The following is an 18636-nucleotide window of genomic DNA, read 5'->3' as shown; positions in this document are numbered from 1 at the left end:
CTGAAAGACTTGAAAAATCTAGTCACTTATTTCAAACATTCTGGCCCTGCAAGTGAAGCTAAGTCTCTAAAGCAGTCAGTGGAAACAAGATGGAGTTCTAATTTCGAAAACCTAGATTCCGTGTTTCAACAGTATGACGATATTGCAACAATCCTGTTGGAAAATAAACAGTATGACAAAGTAGGGTGCATCAACAAATATATTCTTAAAACCCTGGTGACATTTTTGAAGCCATTCAAAGACGCAACCAATGACTTGGAGTCATACAATACAACCTTGAGTGCATTTCTAGTTCTGCCGTGGTCCGTAAAACTAAGAAACCACTGCTAGGCAGCCATGACTGCCTGCATTCTCACTGAAATTGCATCAACTTGTGTGCAACGTCTGGACAAACTAATGTCGCCGAAAAGTTTGGCACCAAAATGCGTCAGTTAAAGATGATTGATGATAATGAAATACAAGCTATGTTTCATGCAGTCAAAGTTCTAGTTAATTAGTTGGGGTTTTATGAAAACAGAGAGGAAAACCTACTGCCACCAGCAAAACATTCTGCTTTTCAAGACTTTGCGGAATGGGAGGATGTGGATGATACCATGGACAGCGACGTGTCAATCGATTCTGAAATAGCTGGATATTTAAAGGTCAGGTTGGATGGATCAGAAGCACACAGGCCCAAGGATGTCCTCCAGTGGTGGAAAAGATGATGTCAAGAATTTCCAAGATTTAGCAAATTAACACGCCATGTACTTTGTATTCCAGCTTCCAGCGCACCATCAGAGAGAGCTTTCAGTATTTGCGGTCCCATACTCAGAATCAGAAAGAGCTTTATTGCCAAGTATGCTTGCGCATACAAGGAATTTGTTTTAGTGACATAAGCTTCCAGTACATAGAGACAACAACACACAGAAAAAAAATAATTGCAAATAAATAAATTGTATAAACAGTTGTGCTATAGATGATAATGGAATAGAATAGAGTGAGATGCAGGGATGTACTAGGATGGAGGGGTAACAAATAAATATTGCACATTTTTATTATTGCATAAGTGGGGAACATTTAACTGTTCATGAGGTAGATTGTCTGGGGGAAAAAACTGTTCTTGTGCCTGACTGTCCTGGTATTTGTGGCTCTGAAGCGCCGGCCAGATGGCAAAAGTTCAAAGATGGGGTTACTTGGAGGAGAGGGATCCAGAGTGATTTTCTGAGCCCTTTTCCTCACTCTGGATGTATACATTTCTTGAAGGGTGGGCAGGGGAGCACCAATAATCCTTTCAGCAGTCCGAACCATTCTCTGTAGCCTTCTGATGTCTGATTTTGTAGCTGAACCAAACCAGACAGTTATTGAAGTACACAGAACAGACTCAATGATGGCTGAGTAGAACTGTTTCAGCAGCTCCTGTGGCAGGTTGAACTTCCTCAGCTGGCAAAGGAAGTACAACCTTTGTTGGGCCTTTTTAACAATGGAGTCAATGTGATTGTCCCACTTCGGGTCCTGAGAGATGGTCGAGCAGATACGCATTAATCTGAAGCCCTTATCAGGGAATGATATGATATTCCTGCAAGGACACATTAAATAGGCCTGCATTTGTTTTTTAGTTAACTCAGTTTATGTTTATTTAGTTAGCTAAATATTGAAAATTGGCCTATTTTTATTTATTGAGAAATAAGGATAATTTATGTTCAATGTTTGGACATTGCTAAAGGCAAAAAAGGCTAACACACAATCTTAAGCAGTAGGCCAAATGCTTTTCTGTTTGACCACATGAGAAATCCACGTTTATTATTATTTTGTTTCACTGCAAAATTATTAGCCTATTTCTGACTGTTCTGATTGTTTTTCTGTATTTCTATGTTCTGAAAAGCTTCTCCTTCATGTCCATGTTCTTCATTACATTGAATTAAACTCAGATCAAACAAAACAAATTTGTTTATTTTCCGTTTCTTTTTTATTAATATTTAAAAGGGAAGCAAGTTAAACACACAACAGAGTAGAGGGAACAAGCAGTGAGGGCGGGACAAAACTTGAATATTACAGGGCCAAAAACTCAAGGCAGTTGATGTGCCAGAGTAGAAGGAATCTGAGGCTGCACACCCATTGTATAAAGTGTCCTAGCCTGTCTTGGAGGCATCTGTTGAATCAAGATTCAAAATTTTTATTTGTCACATACATAGTTATATGGAGAGCATATGACCAGCAGTGAAATGTAGGTCAGGTCCGCTCCATGGACAGTGCAATTATTAAAGAATACAAACACAAGAAAATTATATATAAATATGGTATGGAAGAATAAAATAAAATGCTTATAAAATAAAATTTGCAGGACAGTATACTGTAGACTTAATAAATATTAAGATGAGCAGGAATGTACAAGAGAAGAATGTGCAAACAGGTTGTACAGGGTATTTACATAGCAGCAATAGAGGTAGTAAAAAAAGTAAATAAAAAATTATAGAAAATGCTGTGTGCTAGTGACTATGTCAGTATGTTAAGTATCTTACTGATAATTAAGTGAAGTCATGTAGAAGTTAAGAGACTGAGTTAGAGTTTATGAGCCTGATGGCCTGGGGGAAGAAGCTCCTCCTAAATCTCTCAGTTTTTGCCATCAGGCTACAGAAGCGCTTACCAGATGGCAGTAAAATGAAAAGACATTTATCAGGGTAGTTAGAGTCCTTAATGATTTTAACAGCTCTGCTTTTGCAGCGTTTGAGGTAGATGTCCTGCAGAGAGGGGAGAGCAGACCCTGAGATGCGCTCAGCTAGGTGGACAACTCTCTGCAGGGCTTTGCAGTCATGACTGGAGCTGTTCCCATACCACACTGAGATACACTGAGACAATACACTTTCTATGGCCCCTGAATAAAAAAGTTTTCAGGATGGCTGGTGAAACCCTGAATTTCCTCACCTGTAGCAGATGGTACAGTCTTTGCCTCGCTTTATTAACCTGAGTTTGGATGTGTGAAGTCCAAGTCAGGTCCTCGGAGATGTTTACACCAAGGTACTTGAAGCTCCTCACCCTCTCCACAGGGGTCCCGCTGATCATAAGAGAAGTATAGGGCCGCTGCTGTCTCTTCCTGAAGTTCACAATCAGCTCTTTAGTTTTACTCACATTCAGAGAGAGACAATTGTCCTGGCACCATGATGTGAGTTTCTCTACCTCATCCAAGTATGCGGCTTCATTATTGTTGGAAATGAGGCCCAGAACCACAGTATCATCAGCAAATTTGATAATAGATGTGGAGCTGTGGGAAGACACACAGTCATGTGTGTAAGACAATACATCTGGACACTTGTTCTAGGGGAACTGTAGATATGAAAGGTCTGTTCAAGGGCTGAATACTTGGTGACAACCTAACATGATGGCCACACAATGTGTGTCACTGTACCATGCACATCTTGGGATTGGGCTAGTGCTGAAGTGGTCTTATTTGCATCAACCCAAACAACGTTACCATGGCTGAGGATTCCATGTGTCCTGGAAGCCTCTGGAAATATTTTATAGGGAATGAGCACGGTCTTCTTTTTGACAAAGTCCAGCTCTACACCAAGAAAAGGGATGCATTGGACAGGGGAGAGCTTGATCTTCTCCCAGTTGACCTGAAGTCCCAATTAGGCTAGGTGCTCATGGACCATGTCCCTGTATGCACATGACAACTCTCACAAGTGAGTTAACATTAGCCAGTCATTGAAGTAGTTGAGGAAATGAATGCCTGCTTACCTCAAGGGGGAAAGGGCAGAGGAGACAAGGACAACCTGAAGGGGAGGACCTTGTACTCATATCCCTGCCCCTTGAAGGCAAACCATAGAAATGGCCTGTGCTGAGGAAGGATTGATAAGAATGTAAAAGCTGTAAAACCCCTTCTTCATTTTGACTGGAGGGACAGGCTGAGATAAATAGAATGCCACATTACTTAAGCGGGCACCTAGAGAATTGGAAGCCAGAGTAATGGGCTGAGAAGTGTTATCCAGGCGCCCAGGCTCAGCAACAGTGGTCTCAACAGAACCACATCCAATGGAGCACGGAAAACAAAGTTAAGAAACAAAGCAAGACATGAACAGGGAAAAGCACAAACTAAAAGTCCATGATATTACAGTTCACCCCCCTCCCGGAAGGCGGATCCTTGCTGCCTAAAGAAGTCTAACTGAAGAGGGAGGGCAGGGGCTCTGGAGGAGGGCATGGAACAAGAGAAAGGCAGGGACTGGGAGAAGATGATGGTGGGAGGAACCATGGTGGAAAAGACGGAGGGAGGAGCCAGGAGCAGGAGGAGCAAGGTGTTGGTCCAGAGACCAGCCAGGATAAGGCCCCAGGGCAGGGTCAATGGAAGGAGGAGCCATGGTGGAGTTGAGGGAGCTAGGAGTCAAGAGGAGCGAGGTGGAGTACGGGAGTGGAGGCTGGAGGCAGAGACAGGGGATCCTCACGCTTAGGCGAAGCTGGAGACTGGAAGTCCCAAAGTGGATCAGAGTGCTCAAATGGTGCTGACTGAGGGTGAGCTGAGGGACTGATAGGAACCAGTGGAGACAGAGCTGAGGAACTTGCTGATTTTAAGAGAGGAGGTGGGAGAGGGAGGTTGGGTGGGATCTTAGGATTCATAGGGAGCTCAGGAGACGTAGGAGAGCAGGACAGAACCAGCAGAGACATAGGAGATTCAGGAAACACAGGAGGTTCAGGGGAACTGAGAACAATCTCTCCAAACAAGTCAATTAAATCCTCCATATACATGTCCATTAGTTCCTCATAATATGGTCCAGTGGCCAGTTGCAGCTCACCCTCAGTGGTGGGAGTATAGGCAGGGCTTCCCTCCAGGCCCTCAATCTCCACTAGTACTCCCTCTGGGACGGGTGATGTTGCTGGCTCACACACCTGGTAGTCAGGGCACTGATCAAGCTGGCCATTTTAAGGGCTGTCTCAATCGCAAAATCCTTCCAGTGCACTGGAACGTTCACTCCCTGAAAAATCCAAAAATGCACCGTAAAAACCAGGGAGCATAGGTGCTCACTATGTTCCCTTACTGGAAATTACATCACATTTCTTAAGCGCGAAACATAATCCACATGAGACAACTCAACATATATAATGATACGCAATAGAAGATTTGAAAAGAAACCGTTTTTTTAGTATAACAACATAAACACACATTGTTCGACAGGTAATAATCACATCTAGTTAATATTTATAATTAATATTCGGCTAAAATGTTGTAAGAACATGTAACAGAAAGATGTGTTTAAAGAGAATAAAAAATAATATCAAAAAGAGATCGGTCCTGTCTGTTGTTGATTAATTCCAGCAATGACATTCTATAATGTTGTCCGTTGACGTTGTACATAGTCATGTAACTGGAAATTGAGTAACCAACTTACCAGTGACCGAATTCATGTACATGATATACTGATTCATGAGCTCGGGAGCTAGGGAGCTGATTGAGATGCACCCTGCGTTAAGAAACAAAACAAGACAGGAACGAGGGAAAACAAAATCTAATGCCTTGTCCAAATACCCACACTTGCGGTCTTGGCCACTCAAGAGCGCATGCACGCGACAGGAAGTAAGTGTGCCAGACTGTCCATATCTTAAAAACGTCAAAGCGCAGTGCCCTTAACGCACACCAAATCCACACTATCTCGAATACCGCTCCAGAGTGGTATTCAAGGCTTAGTGTATCCCATCATGCATCATGTTGTGGAAATAAATCGTGAGACTTTTTGCCAAGATCGTGAGAGGTCACGGAAACCTTTCCAATGTAAGTTAAATATTAATAATAATTAGATATTACATATAATTTGGTAGTAAAACAAAGTGCTACACATTTTATTGTTGCAAAGGTGAGTAGCCTATATATGTTTTGTACATCATTTGCAACTGCTTTTTATCACTTAATTAGAAGCTCCAGAAATTAAAGTGTGTCTTATCAGGTAATGAAAAGTTGTACACACACTTGTGTTCTTAATCTTACTTGAACACTTGGGCCAAATATAAGAAATACGTCATATAAGTAGTCAAGTGATCAAGTGCAAAGACCGCAAGTGTGGGTATTTGGACAAGGCATAAAAGTCCATGACCATTGCACATTGGCCCTTCTTCTTCTTCTTGGTTTTATGGCGTGTTGCAATCTTTGAGCATATCGCCACCTTCTGTGCTGTTATGCAATCAGGATTTTCTATTATATTACACACAAGTTCTTGAAAAATAACTTTTATTATTATTATTATTATTGGTTTTATTTAATTTTAAGCTAAATAAAGACATGTTATGTGTCACAGCAGTTAAATGTGTGTTTATACTGCATAATATCATAATATCATTCATATTAACAGGTTTTCTCCAGGAATATATATTGAGTTTGGAAATTTTAGATAAATGCTTAATGCATTACAATTTAACTAAACCCATTAGATTTTAGTTGACTACTGTAAAACGAGAATAAAAAAATAAAGCAATTCAGATTACTAAAATATGACTAAAACTAAATGGCATTTTAGTCAAAAGACTATTACTAAAACTAAATCAAAATGTAATTACAAAATTAACAGTGGTGCAGTGCACTTATCTTGTTCCTTTGGTCTGTTGTTAAGTAAGTCAGTGACGTGTCATATCTTGTCATGTCATGTCTGATCCATACAACAGACATGGTGCATACGAACGTGAGGAGGCAGTACAGTTGTATATCCGATCAGGTTCTGGTGCAAATGTTTGACACCTGGCTGTTGTGGTGACGATGTTCATGAGTGCCGTGTGTGTGTGTAAAACCCAGAGAACAAGGAAATTGCTCTTTTGCTGACCATAGGTAGCCATCCACCAGATGCTGTTTGGCTGATGATAACCACTCTCCTCCGATCCCCTCGCCGGGAGTGAGGCTCAACCTCAAGCCTGGGATGAACAGGTGAGCAGGCTCTCCTCCTTCCCTAGGTCGCCTGTCTCAGGTCCACTTCGAAGCCTTGTGTGGTTTCTTAGTAGCCTGTGGATAAGCTGGTGGTGCCACCTTCCTGCTGTGCAAAATCCGCAACAGTGTCGACGATTAAGCCACCACTAAGCATACTTTCTCAGCATCCCACATCCCCATCAGGTTAAGCCATAGGTGGCACTCCTGGACCACTTGTGTGGGCATCATCTGACCCAGAGCCTGCACCATAACCTTCTCAGACCGCTTGAACTGAATGCGGTTTCTGCATGACTTCTGAGTTGGGACCACCCTTGTGCAGACCTGCAGAATGGCCATGGTGTACAGAACAGAAGTGGCTTGTCCATTGTAAGGCATTTAGCCTAAGCCCTTGCCACGAGGGATGAGGACAACTTGCATGCCCTGGATAAGAGACCTGGGCGTCCTAGCCAGGTGGCAGCATTTTGTAGCATAAATGTACCACAATCACTCTCTCCACCTAAAGCGGTTCTCTCTGAGTATCCCTTCGCCACACTGCCATCGAGAATGATAAGGACGGAAGACCTGGTGTATCGTGTCCTGGTGGATGCCATGATTTCATCAGTTTTTTGTGCAAAGGAACTGGAGCACAGTGCAGCTGTGTGTCATGCTCAGACCCCAAAAAACAGTCCTCATGTCCTTGGGACAGGGTGGAGGAGTCCACTCTAGTCCAATGCTCTTGGCCACATGGGCAAGCATGGCTGCCATTTCAGCATCAGCCTCAGACTGAGCCGTTGTATCTAGAGGTGAGGGCTCAGCCGAATCTCCAGGGTCAGATGGCTCTAGCCCGGCTCCCGAGGCTGCGATCGACAGGTCATCCTCATTTTGAGGCCTGAATGAGAAATTGAGTTCATCCTGAGGCATGCTTTCAAACCCATCCAGAAACATGACAGTGGAGCAATGGAAGGCCCACTGGGATATATATATATATATATATATATATATATATATATATATATATATATATATATATATATATATATATATATATATATATATATATATTTACTTACAAGTATTTGGTTTAAATTACACTAAAACCCCAAAATATAGGAATCAAGTAAAAGTATTTTACACCCCTGCATATATATCAGATACTGCTGCCTACCTTCTTTTACACTATATGTATGTCTTTTCCAGTTAATTTACACTGATATATTAGAGAGAGGCAGATTTAGGAAAACAAAAGAACATGACCTGTCTCTGTACAGTCTGTTTTGAACTCTTCACCTTATACACTAGGACACTGCATGCACTACCCACACAAAAACTGTTAAATGTGCACCTCTCTCATAATAAAGCATATGAGGTAAAGTGAACACACAGCAGGACGCTTATATTTACTTATTTATATTTATGTTTAGACTTTTACATGATTCTGTAAAAATGTCTAATGCAGTCAGTGCAGATGGTGGCGTTGTGCACTTTTAGCAGGTTGATGTGGTGAAAGAAGAAGGGACTGGAGTTTCCGCTCACTCCAGCACAGGAGGGGGCGTTATGCGCTGAAATGCTGTTGGTTTGCGACACACAGAAGAAACCGATGTTGGAGACGCACACAGGGAAATTGAGCTCGCCGCCTGATATTCTCTTTTAGCAGTTCTGATATAATGTCGACATTTTAAGCTGACGGATATATTGCCTGTCGAAACCTCTGATTTCCTCAGTCACATCAGGGACACGTGAAATCAGCAGCTTTTTCAGTTCGCCCGGACACGAGGGGAAACACGTGGTCAGCTCAGCTCTCTTTACATTCCGGTTTACTCAGCGTCTTCTCTTCTCTTGTTATGCACCTTGTGTGTTTTAAATGAACAATATGATTATTTTCTGAGGTTCTAAATACCAGCACTGGCCTAAAACATTCGTTAGATCGTCCTAGAAGGCTTAAATATGAGCAACATGTTTGTGTTCCTCCCCAGTGACGTGTACAGCCGAGCTCAGCCATGGCTCCTGATGAAGAGGAGCTTTCCATTAATGAGCAAGCCATCAGTGCCAGTGAGGATGAGGTGAGGAAGATCAGCTCCCAGTCCTGTATATGCACTTCAGGATCCCCCTGTTTGCTTGATATTATGGAAAAAAAAATGTTTTGCTTGTACTTTATCTTAAATTGTCCCTGTCTCAGTGTAACTATATATTTTAATACTGAGCAATATAAATGCACATACTGTTTTGGGCTTAGTTGCATGTAGTTGTTTAGCTATAATATACTGTTGTTACTAGGCCTGTATCTTGTGAACGCAGTGCCCAAACTTCACGAAAGTTAATACACTTGGACAACAGGTCATTCTGAGGACATGTGCCAAATTTCATGAATTTCTGATGATCAGTGGGCTTGCAGCAAATTCTGTGAATAACAGATGAGGAGCTGTAATGCCGAAGTTGTCCACAAGAGGATGATGCATCATTTTACACCTGCTCTTACTCCATCAGTTTCATCAAACCCTCACTGATCTATACATGGAGCTAGACCACTGCTGACTTTGCAGTGAAAACTCATATCTGGACCGATGACTGGCAGGTGCATCACCTAATTGTTCACATGAGCTATTATTTTTTCATTTAAATACAGGAGGGCAGTGATGATGAGCGAAAACACAAGAAGCTGCTGGAAGCCATCGGTTCTATGGGTGGAAGAAAGAGGTGCGAGATATTTGAGAGCTATCTTTTTAGTGCTGGTCCACCTACATGGAAATACATGACTGACAACTGGAATGTTTGGACGATGAAATAAGCATTTATTAAATAACTTGCGTATTTAATAAACCGTGGTTAAACCATGCTGGCAAGTTAAAATGCACAGTTGTATAGTGCTCTAACAAATTTTCAGTTGTCATAATTTTGATGCATCCCAACTTTTTAGTGTCATGCAAAATGAAAATCTTGTCCAAATCAGCTTTTTTAATCAATTAATGCTTGTTCATCCCAGGAAAAAGCAGAATGAGCGTTCTGAAGCAAGCGTGCAGGTCTCCGAGTACTTCGTCAATGCAGAGGGTAAATGCAGAATTTATTCACATTATGTCCGTGACTGAGACGGAGCATCAGTCGCAAGTTTTCTCTGTTCTATTTTTAAAGGCACAGGAGACAAAGTCAACCTCTCTGACCTCCTGGGAACTGTGGAGAAGACCTCAGGAGCCTCCAACAAGACCAAGAAACAGCTGAGGAACCTGCAAAGCAGTAAAGAGACTTTGGAGCTGCCTCTCAACAAGCAGCAAACGGAGAAGGTGAGTGCTGAATTTTCAGTTCAGTTGCTTGCTCTGTAATGAACCTAGAAGCTCGTCGCCTGTCTTAAACCCTGTGCTTTTAAATGAGTTGGAATCAGGGATATTATTTCAGTTGTGAAGTCCATATGAAGTTGTGCTCACACAATTTTAATGTGATTTAGCACTCTTCTGAAAAGTCTCTGACACACTTGAGGGTTTTAGCAAAGTCAGCCAAGAGATCCTTAACATATTTTACTATTTACGTCTATTTATCATGGCATTGAAAAACATAAAAACACAGTTTAAGTTTAAAGTAGTGTGGGCTTTGAGATTAATCAGGAGCCACTTTTCTAAATTGAGCCCACAGTGTTTTAGTCTTTTGCTGAAGTTTTCTCTCTGTCATGTCCACAGATTCAGAGAGGCATAGCGTATGAGAAGACCACTGCAGAGGTGTCATGCTGGAAGAACATCATATTGCAGAACCAGAAGGCCGAACAAATGGTGTTTCCTCTGAACCAGGAGTCCTCGGGCCCGAAGCGTGTGGAGCAGGTTGTGGCTGGATGGAAGGTGCGCTTGGTTTGTTCCTCAAGGGCTCGGATTCTCATTCTCTTGCGGTCACTGTTTTTGTTTGGTAAATGAATACGTTGCTAACAGGGGTGCACGGTTTGATTTGATAACTAGACAGTTGGATATTTTCCTTTACCAAAGCACTTTTGCATAAAATATGGTGCAGATTTTTTTTTTTTTGCCTTGTCAGAAATCATAGCATCTATATTATTCGTTGATGCTCCAGAGTCCAGGGCCTGTATTTTGCTCAGTTTATAGTATTGTAGTTACACAATGATGGCTAAGTCAATGCATTTTTACAACTTTTTTTAATGCAGCTATGGTTGACATGTAAAAAGTATTTGTGATAATGACAAGTTTTACCAATATAAATATTCTTACTGCCATTTTAGTTTATGAAAGTAATGTCACCGCTGCGTGTTCATTAGTGTTTCTGTCTATTCTACATTGTTCTTCGTAAAACTGCTTAAACGTTGACTTGAATAGAGTGTGCAAACATTGAAAAGTGCCTAAAACGGCTCAAATATTCCCTGGCCTTTTGTTTACAAGCAGTCTAAACGCAGACGCTTATGTTATATATAATTTATCATCTTTGTTTTGTTTAATTCATCGTTACCTTTCTTTTCCTCTGACTGTGCAATGATTCAGTGATGCAGAGAATTACTGTTTACTGGAATTATTCACAATTATGTTCTCAGATGAGATTCTCTATCTCTCTCACACACACACAGAAGCAGTGTTTGTGATCTTGAAATGTGTGTGTTCTCTGACAGGTTCAAACTCCTCTTGAACAAGAGATCTTCAGACTCCTGCACGGCAGCAGGCAGCCCGTCAATGACCCCGTGTTGACCCCTGTAGAGGAGCAGTCACTTAAAGCCATGAGCTTGGAGGAGGTAGGACTTTCCTAAAGCGTCTGTTCTTTTGCCAGAGAGGTTCACAGCCGTTTTTGTGACATTAAGTTATTAATGGTTACAGAGCGGTGTTGCTACATTAGTTTAGTGAGTCACTTTCTCATGGTCCATAAAAGCCTTAAATATCTCAAATGGCACAAGAAAATCTTAATGACGATTCAAGAGGTCTTTGATTTGGGGATGGAAAGACAAGAATGGATGATTATGGATTGATGTGAGGATTAAACTTAGACTATGATTTCATGGAATAAATATGAGCGCTGCAGGATTCAAAGACTAATTGAGGCGGGGGTGATTTTACGGTTTATGAATGTATCGCTGAAGGGAAGAGTTTCACTAAAGTGGAAAGCTATAAAGCTGCTTTGATTACAGCGTTACGTGGAAACCGCTGTATTTCTGATGTCACAGGCGCCCCCTGCTGGCTGAGGATGAAAGTGCAATGAGCCTGTCTGCAGTTTGTGTTCAGACCAACCTGTGATAAACACAGCTGAACACGCAGAGTTATAAATGTGAAAGAAGATAGTGTGCCTTCTAAAAGCCTAACAATTAAGATAAGCAAGATAGTGTAATACAATAATTTATAGCCTACATTTGACATATCTTTTTTTTTTTTTTTTTAATGGTTTAAACGCTAAAATGTGATGTTTATCATTTTGTAAAACTTTTTGTAAAAACTTTCTGAGTAAATCTGAAATCCTAATTTTTAGGGCAGGATACTGTAACATCAAAATCCAGCAGTTAACATTTTTACTCTTGCGATGTGCATATATATATATAGTTGCAAATGAATGCTTATGATTGGTCACCAAGCAGCACATTAATTATTCTATCTTTGTTATTCTCATTTTTCATAAGTATTATTATTTTTATTTTTTTGTATTCCTCTGTGTGACGTTTGTTTTGCGTGGCAGGCTAAGATTCGTCGCGCTGAGCTTCAAAAGGCCAGAGCGCTCCAGTCGTACTATGAGGCAAAAGCCAAAAGAGAAAAGAAAATCAAGAGCAAGAAGTGAGTTCCACAGCTGAACATGTCTTAACAACTTCCTGTTAGCCTTGCTTTCATCTTAAGTGCATAAAATGCATCTTCCTCAGGTACCACAAGGTTCAGAATAAAGCCAAGCGTAAGGATTTCCTGAAGCAGTTTGATGAAATGGTCAAGACGAATCCTGAAGGAGCGCTGGAAGAGCTAAAAAAGATGGAGCTGTCCAGGATGGAGGTGCGTGGTGAACTGTAGAGACGGTATGGGAAGAAAGATTATGAGTAAGTCAGAAGGATTTGGGCGTGAATATATTTTTCCTGGTTTTCTCCGCAGGAGAGGATGTCTCTGAAGCATCAGAACAGTGGCAAGTGGGCAAAATCAAAGGCCATCATGGCTAAATATGATGATTCGGTGAGAGCGGAATGAGAGTGAAAATCTTATGATTCCTGTTCTTTATCATCAGTTTTATTACCGCATCACTGTTAACACATTTGGGTGTGTCCCATGCTCTTCAGGCACGCAAAGCAATGCAGGAGCAGCTGCAGATGAATAAAGATCTTACCCAGAAGATGGTGGTGCCCTCTGATGACGAACATGAGAGTATCGAGGAAGGCTTGGAGACGGTTCCTGATTTTGTGAACGACCCCGAGACGGTCATTGACCCTGTCAACCCCTGGATGAGAGGCCAGCTTACACACGAAGAGCCTGAGGTCAGCTGTGTCACAGCCGAGGAGGTGCAAACCGCAGAAGAGGAGAACGAGGAAGAGGAAATCATTGGAGAATTTGAGAGGAAGAGGAAGCTGAGGCAAGCTGATGAAGAGGACTTGATTCCTACAGAAGAAGAGCGTAAGAAAACACGTACGATTCTGTCATTGTTTGTGTCGGTCCTCATCTAAACTAGTTTCTGCTCTTCTTTTAACAGAACCTGCGAGCGAGGTGGTTGAAGAAGATGTGGTTGAGGTTTCTGACAAAGAGGAGGAGGATGAGGATGAAGAAGAGGACGTTTCTGAGTTTAACACCCTTTTCAGGCTCATGAGGAGTGAGAAGACGCGTGAGGGTTCAAATCAGACACGAGGAGGGTTGAACACAGCCGGGGAAGAAGATGAAGAGGGGCTTTTGAGCGAAGGACAGATTCGAGTCAGGAGTATAGAAGACCTGGAGGTTTTAGACGAGGTCGTCGAGCCCCGAGCCATCGAGGAGCCGTCAGCGCCACAAACCGCCGCAGCGGAGGCCACTTCTGAGCCACCTCATAAAAAGAAAAGGGAAATCAACCTCAAAGAAGTACTCACCAAAGAAGCCAAAGCCGTCAGACTTCCCTTTTTGCCCACAGTGGTTGATGAGGAAGTGAGTTGAACTTTAAATGAAGTGTAACCAGTAGACCTTAGTGAGTGAGCGTGAACACCACGGCTGCATCCCAAATCCAAGTCCTACTTCTAAGTAGGCACGTCTTTTAAATAAGTCATTACTTCACATCCACTGAAAAAGTAAAGTGTCTGTGGGATACACACTTCAGAATCTTGCTGGAGATCTGGGTTCTCTTCATCTACTGTTGTATGAAAACTGAATTTGAACCGTTTTTCGCCTACTGTGCAGTAGGGAAGTTTGCAGTTTGGGATGCAGCCCGTGTGTTAAGACATAGATATAGATGTACAAGATTCTGAAAAACCAGCTGAACAGAATTGCCAACCCTGACTAACGTCTTTCTCTGTTAACTTTGACATTTAGGGCCATGTTTTAACGATCTAAGCACATGGTCTGAAGTGCACTTAGGGGGCCGAATCCACTTCTGCTAGTATAACGACGGGAAGAACGGTCTGTGCAACCGGCACATGGTCTAAAAGTGTTGTCCCTATTCTCTTGAATCATGGGAGTGTTTTGAGCGTAACGTGGCATGAACCAATCAGAGACTCATCTCCCATCCCTTTAAAAGCCAGTTGCGTTCGTGCCATTTGCAAAGACTGAATGCTTCTGCAGAGAAGAAAGCTTCTGCTCTGGCCGTCTATGGGGCACCATAATAATAAAACCTTTTTAATTTTTAATATTTGGCATGTTTGTGTGCTGCTGCGCGTCCCTGTGTGTGTAATAAGCAGAGTGTCCGCTCATTGTTCACCTACTTATAGACACATTACTAACAGACCCTTTAAATAAAAAATAGTGCGTCATTGACTTTAGACCAAGTTCCAGTTGCCTCAAAATAGCAAGGCACCAACAGTGCGTCTTTTCAGTCCAGCACGCTCATGGCAACACAAATGCATTTGCTATTTAAACAAAGTGGCGCAGGATGTGAAAATGATAACTGTGTCCGGCTGGAACTAGCAGAAACACTTGCGTTGCGCCGGGTGTATGATAGGGAGCTACGTTTGTTTTCCTGTATTTAAAATGTTTCTCTTTTTTTTTAGGAGCGTGATGAGCAGATCTCCATCATCAAGGAGGCGTTTGCTGGGGATGATGTCATTTCTGATTTCATAAAGGACAAAAGCAGACAGGAAGCTGCGGGGAGGCCTGCGGTGGTGGACCTGACTCTGCCGGGCTGGGGAGAATGGGGAGGAGTCGGCCTCAAACCCCCGCGCTGGAAACGCAAAAGGTACTGCTAGTAAATCACTCTTATCTTTAACCTTAACTGATTGTTCCCAGCTTTATTTTTAAGCTGTTGAATTATTTAAATGACATTTTATTTTAAATAATAAAATTTTTCTTTCCACGATAGTAGCTTAAAGTTCTATTTAGTATTTTTTTTTTATTAGAATGTTATAAAAAAAAAATGAGTAGCACTTCTGATGATGTTTAAAGTGATACTCACTTGAGATGAAGACTCTACTAACAGCTTCAAATCGGTCTATTTTTCTTACTCCTAACTAGACATGTGCCGATAATTGGTAATGCGATATATCGCGGTAATGAATATGCACGGTATTGTTATCGTGGGCACTTCTAAATACCGAGAATAATTATATATTACAAATTATTCCGAATTTGGAATGCATTTTAAGTATACTTTTCCCATCAAGTGGTCAAAATGCACAACACCGCTGTATGCTGCTTTAAAGACACGTGTGCGCTCTGATGTAAACAAGCACGCACGAGAAGCACATGGAGGAACACGTGAGAGACGCGCTGAATGAAAGCAAATGCACAAACTGAAACCATAACCCGCTAAACTGCAGAAACTGCAGCCCTTACCCTGGAAACCCCATAAATAAAGCAGCTGCTACTTTCTAAACATTTAAATAATATAAAATAATATTTATATATTTCCATAAAATTTTTCCATTTTAATCTGGACTACAACATGCCCTAGATATTGTTTGAAAGTGGTTTTGATTCTCTATTGTTCATTAACACTTTACATTAGGGCTTCATTAGTTAACAAACTGCCAATGAGAAATTCTTCTGAACATTCATTAATCTTAGGTATTCCAATATTTAATAACACATTGTTAAATTCGAAAGTTGCAACTTTGCTATTAAATGAGCTAACATAAGCTAAGACTTGAATTTTTTAACAAAGATTAATAACTTCTGTACCAAATGTAGCTCTTGATCATTGTGAATGTTAATGCATTAACTAAGGTTAACTAATGAGGTCTTATTGTAAAGTGATACCTATGGGCCTTTAAAGTTCTTTTGCACTTTAATTGGTGTAAAACTTTTATTTTAAATATATTTTTTGTATTGCTTTATTGTATTCAAATGTTTAGTTATTTTTGTTATAAAAAAAGTTATTTAACCTGTTATACTGTATTATGACCACTTTTTTTAAAACTTAATTTCAATACCGTAATAATATCGCATACCGTGACAAAACATTATCAATTAATCGCAACAGAAAAATTTGATACCGGCATATCCTTACTCCTAACACTGTGACAGGGAACGCTCTTACTTTGTAGCGAGTTCCGTCTTAAGTTTTACACAGCAGTCTAATCATGCATACACATCCTCAGCCCAAAGCCTTATCATAGCACTGATGATTCATTTGTCTCTGTAGATTTAGGATAAAAACGGCCCCACCTCCTCCACGGCAAGACCAGAAACTGCCTGATGTCATCATATCAGAGAAAAGAACTGCATCAGTCGCTTCTCACCAGGTAACTCAACAGTAGCAGAGTTCTATGAAATCCATACGAACGATCTCTTTCACTCGTGAATGCATCGAATTCCTGATTTTGGGACGAGATGCTAAACAAAAAAGAAACAAAGCAAATGGAAGTTTCAGTTGAACCAGCTACTTTTTTTGGATTGATGGAAACGTGACAGAAGTTTCAGTCATAAACTGAAAGAAAGCCCAACACTGCATCACTCTGATTATTATTCTTGTTATTTTTGCAGGTGAGTCAGCTGCCGTTCCCCTTTCAAAACACTGCACAGTTTGAATCCTCCATCCGTACTCCTATCGGGTCGACGTGGAACACACAGACTGTCGTGAAGAACATGACAAAACCCAAAGTTGTCACTAAACTGGGTGCGATCATTGAGCCTATGGTCAAAGAGGACTTCATAAAGAGTAAGACCACAGCAGCAGGGGGTAAAGGAGCAGCCATCATGCTGGGAGAAAACAGACGGGCAAAAGAGGGCACGAAGCGGTCAGCAGAGAAGCATCGAGGAAGAAGATCACAGAAGAGGAAAAAGTAACCGAAAGATCGTGTGGCTTCAGTCACTGCATAAATAGATTTCATTTGTGAGGTGAAGTGTTTCAGGAAGATATCTCTCTAATAAATTACCAAATTAACTTTTTGTAATTCTTTTCATGTCCTCATACATCAGTTTGTATATTTAATTGATGTGAGTAATAGATGAGCTTGCTTTCTTAAATGAAGACCTTGTTTTTCTGTCCAACTGCCCTAAAAAAATAAATTTTATAATCTTTTTTTTGTTGCAAACCCTGAGTAGTATTTTTGTTGTCTCCCTGCTTGGATGTCTTTTAAATGTTCCAACATGATTAAATAGCATCAATACTTGTTCAAGCGTTTAAAACTGAACGTGGCAATATTACACAAACTATTACACTCGTAACACTGTAAAAATATTGTTACATTTAGTAAAAAAAAAAAAAGTAGCTGTGGTTGCTAGAAATTGGCCATAAAAAATTTGTTTTTTCTGTTCTTGGTATTGTGGGGTTGCATGTTAATTCCTGTGCATTTTGCTTATAACACTGTTTTTGTATTGATTTTTTTAATTAATATTTTATATTATATAATATTTTCAAAGAAAGAATGAAAGAACTAAAATTCTTGCTCTAACAGAGCTCCCTACTGCATAGTTATTATACATTATATTATGCACACTCTTAATCCGTTCTAAAATGCATAAAGGAGAGGAAAAAATGACAACAGCAAGATCAAACAGCAAATAATAAATTTGGATCCTGTACTGTATATATACTGGCTGCCAAATAAGAGAAAAAAGTTTGAGGACAGCCTATGGTGGAGTACTGAATCTTCTCTAGTGCATGATGATTATCTGCAGAGTTCTGTAGTTAAACAGGAGAAGGATTAATAGATAAATACAGAACTCCTGAAAGAAAATTAAATATTAATTGCCAGAAATGAACAAGCTTAGAACAGGGCCAAACGTGTGTATGATTAGCTGTTTTTGTATTCTATTTGTATTATGTTTTTGTATATATTCTTAAGCTTTTGAAAAACTGATTTAAATTATAAAACTGAAAATCATTAACAAGACCTATGCTCAATAAAATAAAATACTGTGCTTTAATTTGTAGCATCAAGAAAAACAGGATGGCTTTTAGTCTTGGTTCTTTTTAATTTATGGAGCGAATCACAGAACAAACCAAAACTCAGCATAGCTTACTTGTCTCACAGGTTTTTTTTTTTTTTTTAATAAGTGAAACATATTTCATGTAAGCTTATTTATTGAATTAATTCAATTCCCCGTTCAGGCACTGCAGACTCTTCTCTGCTCTTTGGTCCACTGACACACAGTTGGAGATCACTTTGGTCTGATCCAGTCCAGTGAAAGAGAGAGAAGCAAGAAGAACACGAGGCAACCAAAGCAACACATGCACTCCACACAAAAACAATATCTCTCAGGATGTAACAGCATTCTGTCTTA

At 40.6% G+C, this 18636-nt stretch overlaps 1 protein-coding gene across 2 annotated transcripts; it reads left to right on the top strand.

Moving 5' to 3' along the window:
- The first annotated feature begins 8413 nt into the window (after positions 1-8413).
- si:dkey-251i10.3 (uncharacterized protein LOC553498 homolog) lies at positions 8414-17444 on the top strand. 2 transcript variants are annotated; one of them, XM_042757095.1, is made up of 15 exons: positions 8414-8642; positions 8830-8916; positions 9480-9550; positions 9837-9901; positions 9983-10131; positions 10522-10677; positions 11451-11570; positions 12500-12594; positions 12678-12801; positions 12898-12975; positions 13080-13410; positions 13487-13908; positions 14964-15148; positions 16553-16652; positions 16894-17444. In XM_042757095.1, exons 2-15 carry the CDS (start codon positions 8854-8856, stop codon positions 17194-17196), a joined length of 2262 nt encoding a protein of 753 aa, XP_042613029.1. In that variant the 5' UTR covers positions 8414-8642; positions 8830-8853; the 3' UTR covers positions 17197-17444. The 2 variants fall into 2 exon arrangements, with proteins under 2 accessions (XP_042613029.1, XP_042613030.1); XM_042757096.1 differs by lacking the exon at positions 8414-8642 and adding an exon at positions 8688-8706.
- Positions 17445-18636: the final 1192 nt, after the last annotated feature.

The sequence above is a fragment of the Cyprinus carpio genome, chromosome A5 (assembly GCF_018340385.1).
Source record: "Cyprinus carpio isolate SPL01 chromosome A5, ASM1834038v1, whole genome shotgun sequence".
In the NCBI taxonomy this organism is placed as follows: Eukaryota; Metazoa; Chordata; class Actinopteri; order Cypriniformes; family Cyprinidae; genus Cyprinus; species Cyprinus carpio.
Note: the sequence above shows the minus strand (reverse complement) of the source record. Positions and strands in the feature narration are given on the sequence as shown.

Coding starts and splice junctions, on each gene's coding strand:
- si:dkey-251i10.3 (XM_042757095.1), top strand. CDS start 8,854: ATGGCTCCTGATGAAGAGGAGCTTTCCATTAATGAGCAAGCCATCAGT. Junction 9,902..9,982: donor GTACTTCGTCAATGCAGAGG/GTAAATGCAGAA, acceptor CTATTTTTAAAG/GCACAGGAGACAAAGTCAAC. Junction 12,976..13,079: donor TGGCTAAATATGATGATTCG/GTGAGAGCGGAA, acceptor CATGCTCTTCAG/GCACGCAAAGCAATGCAGGA.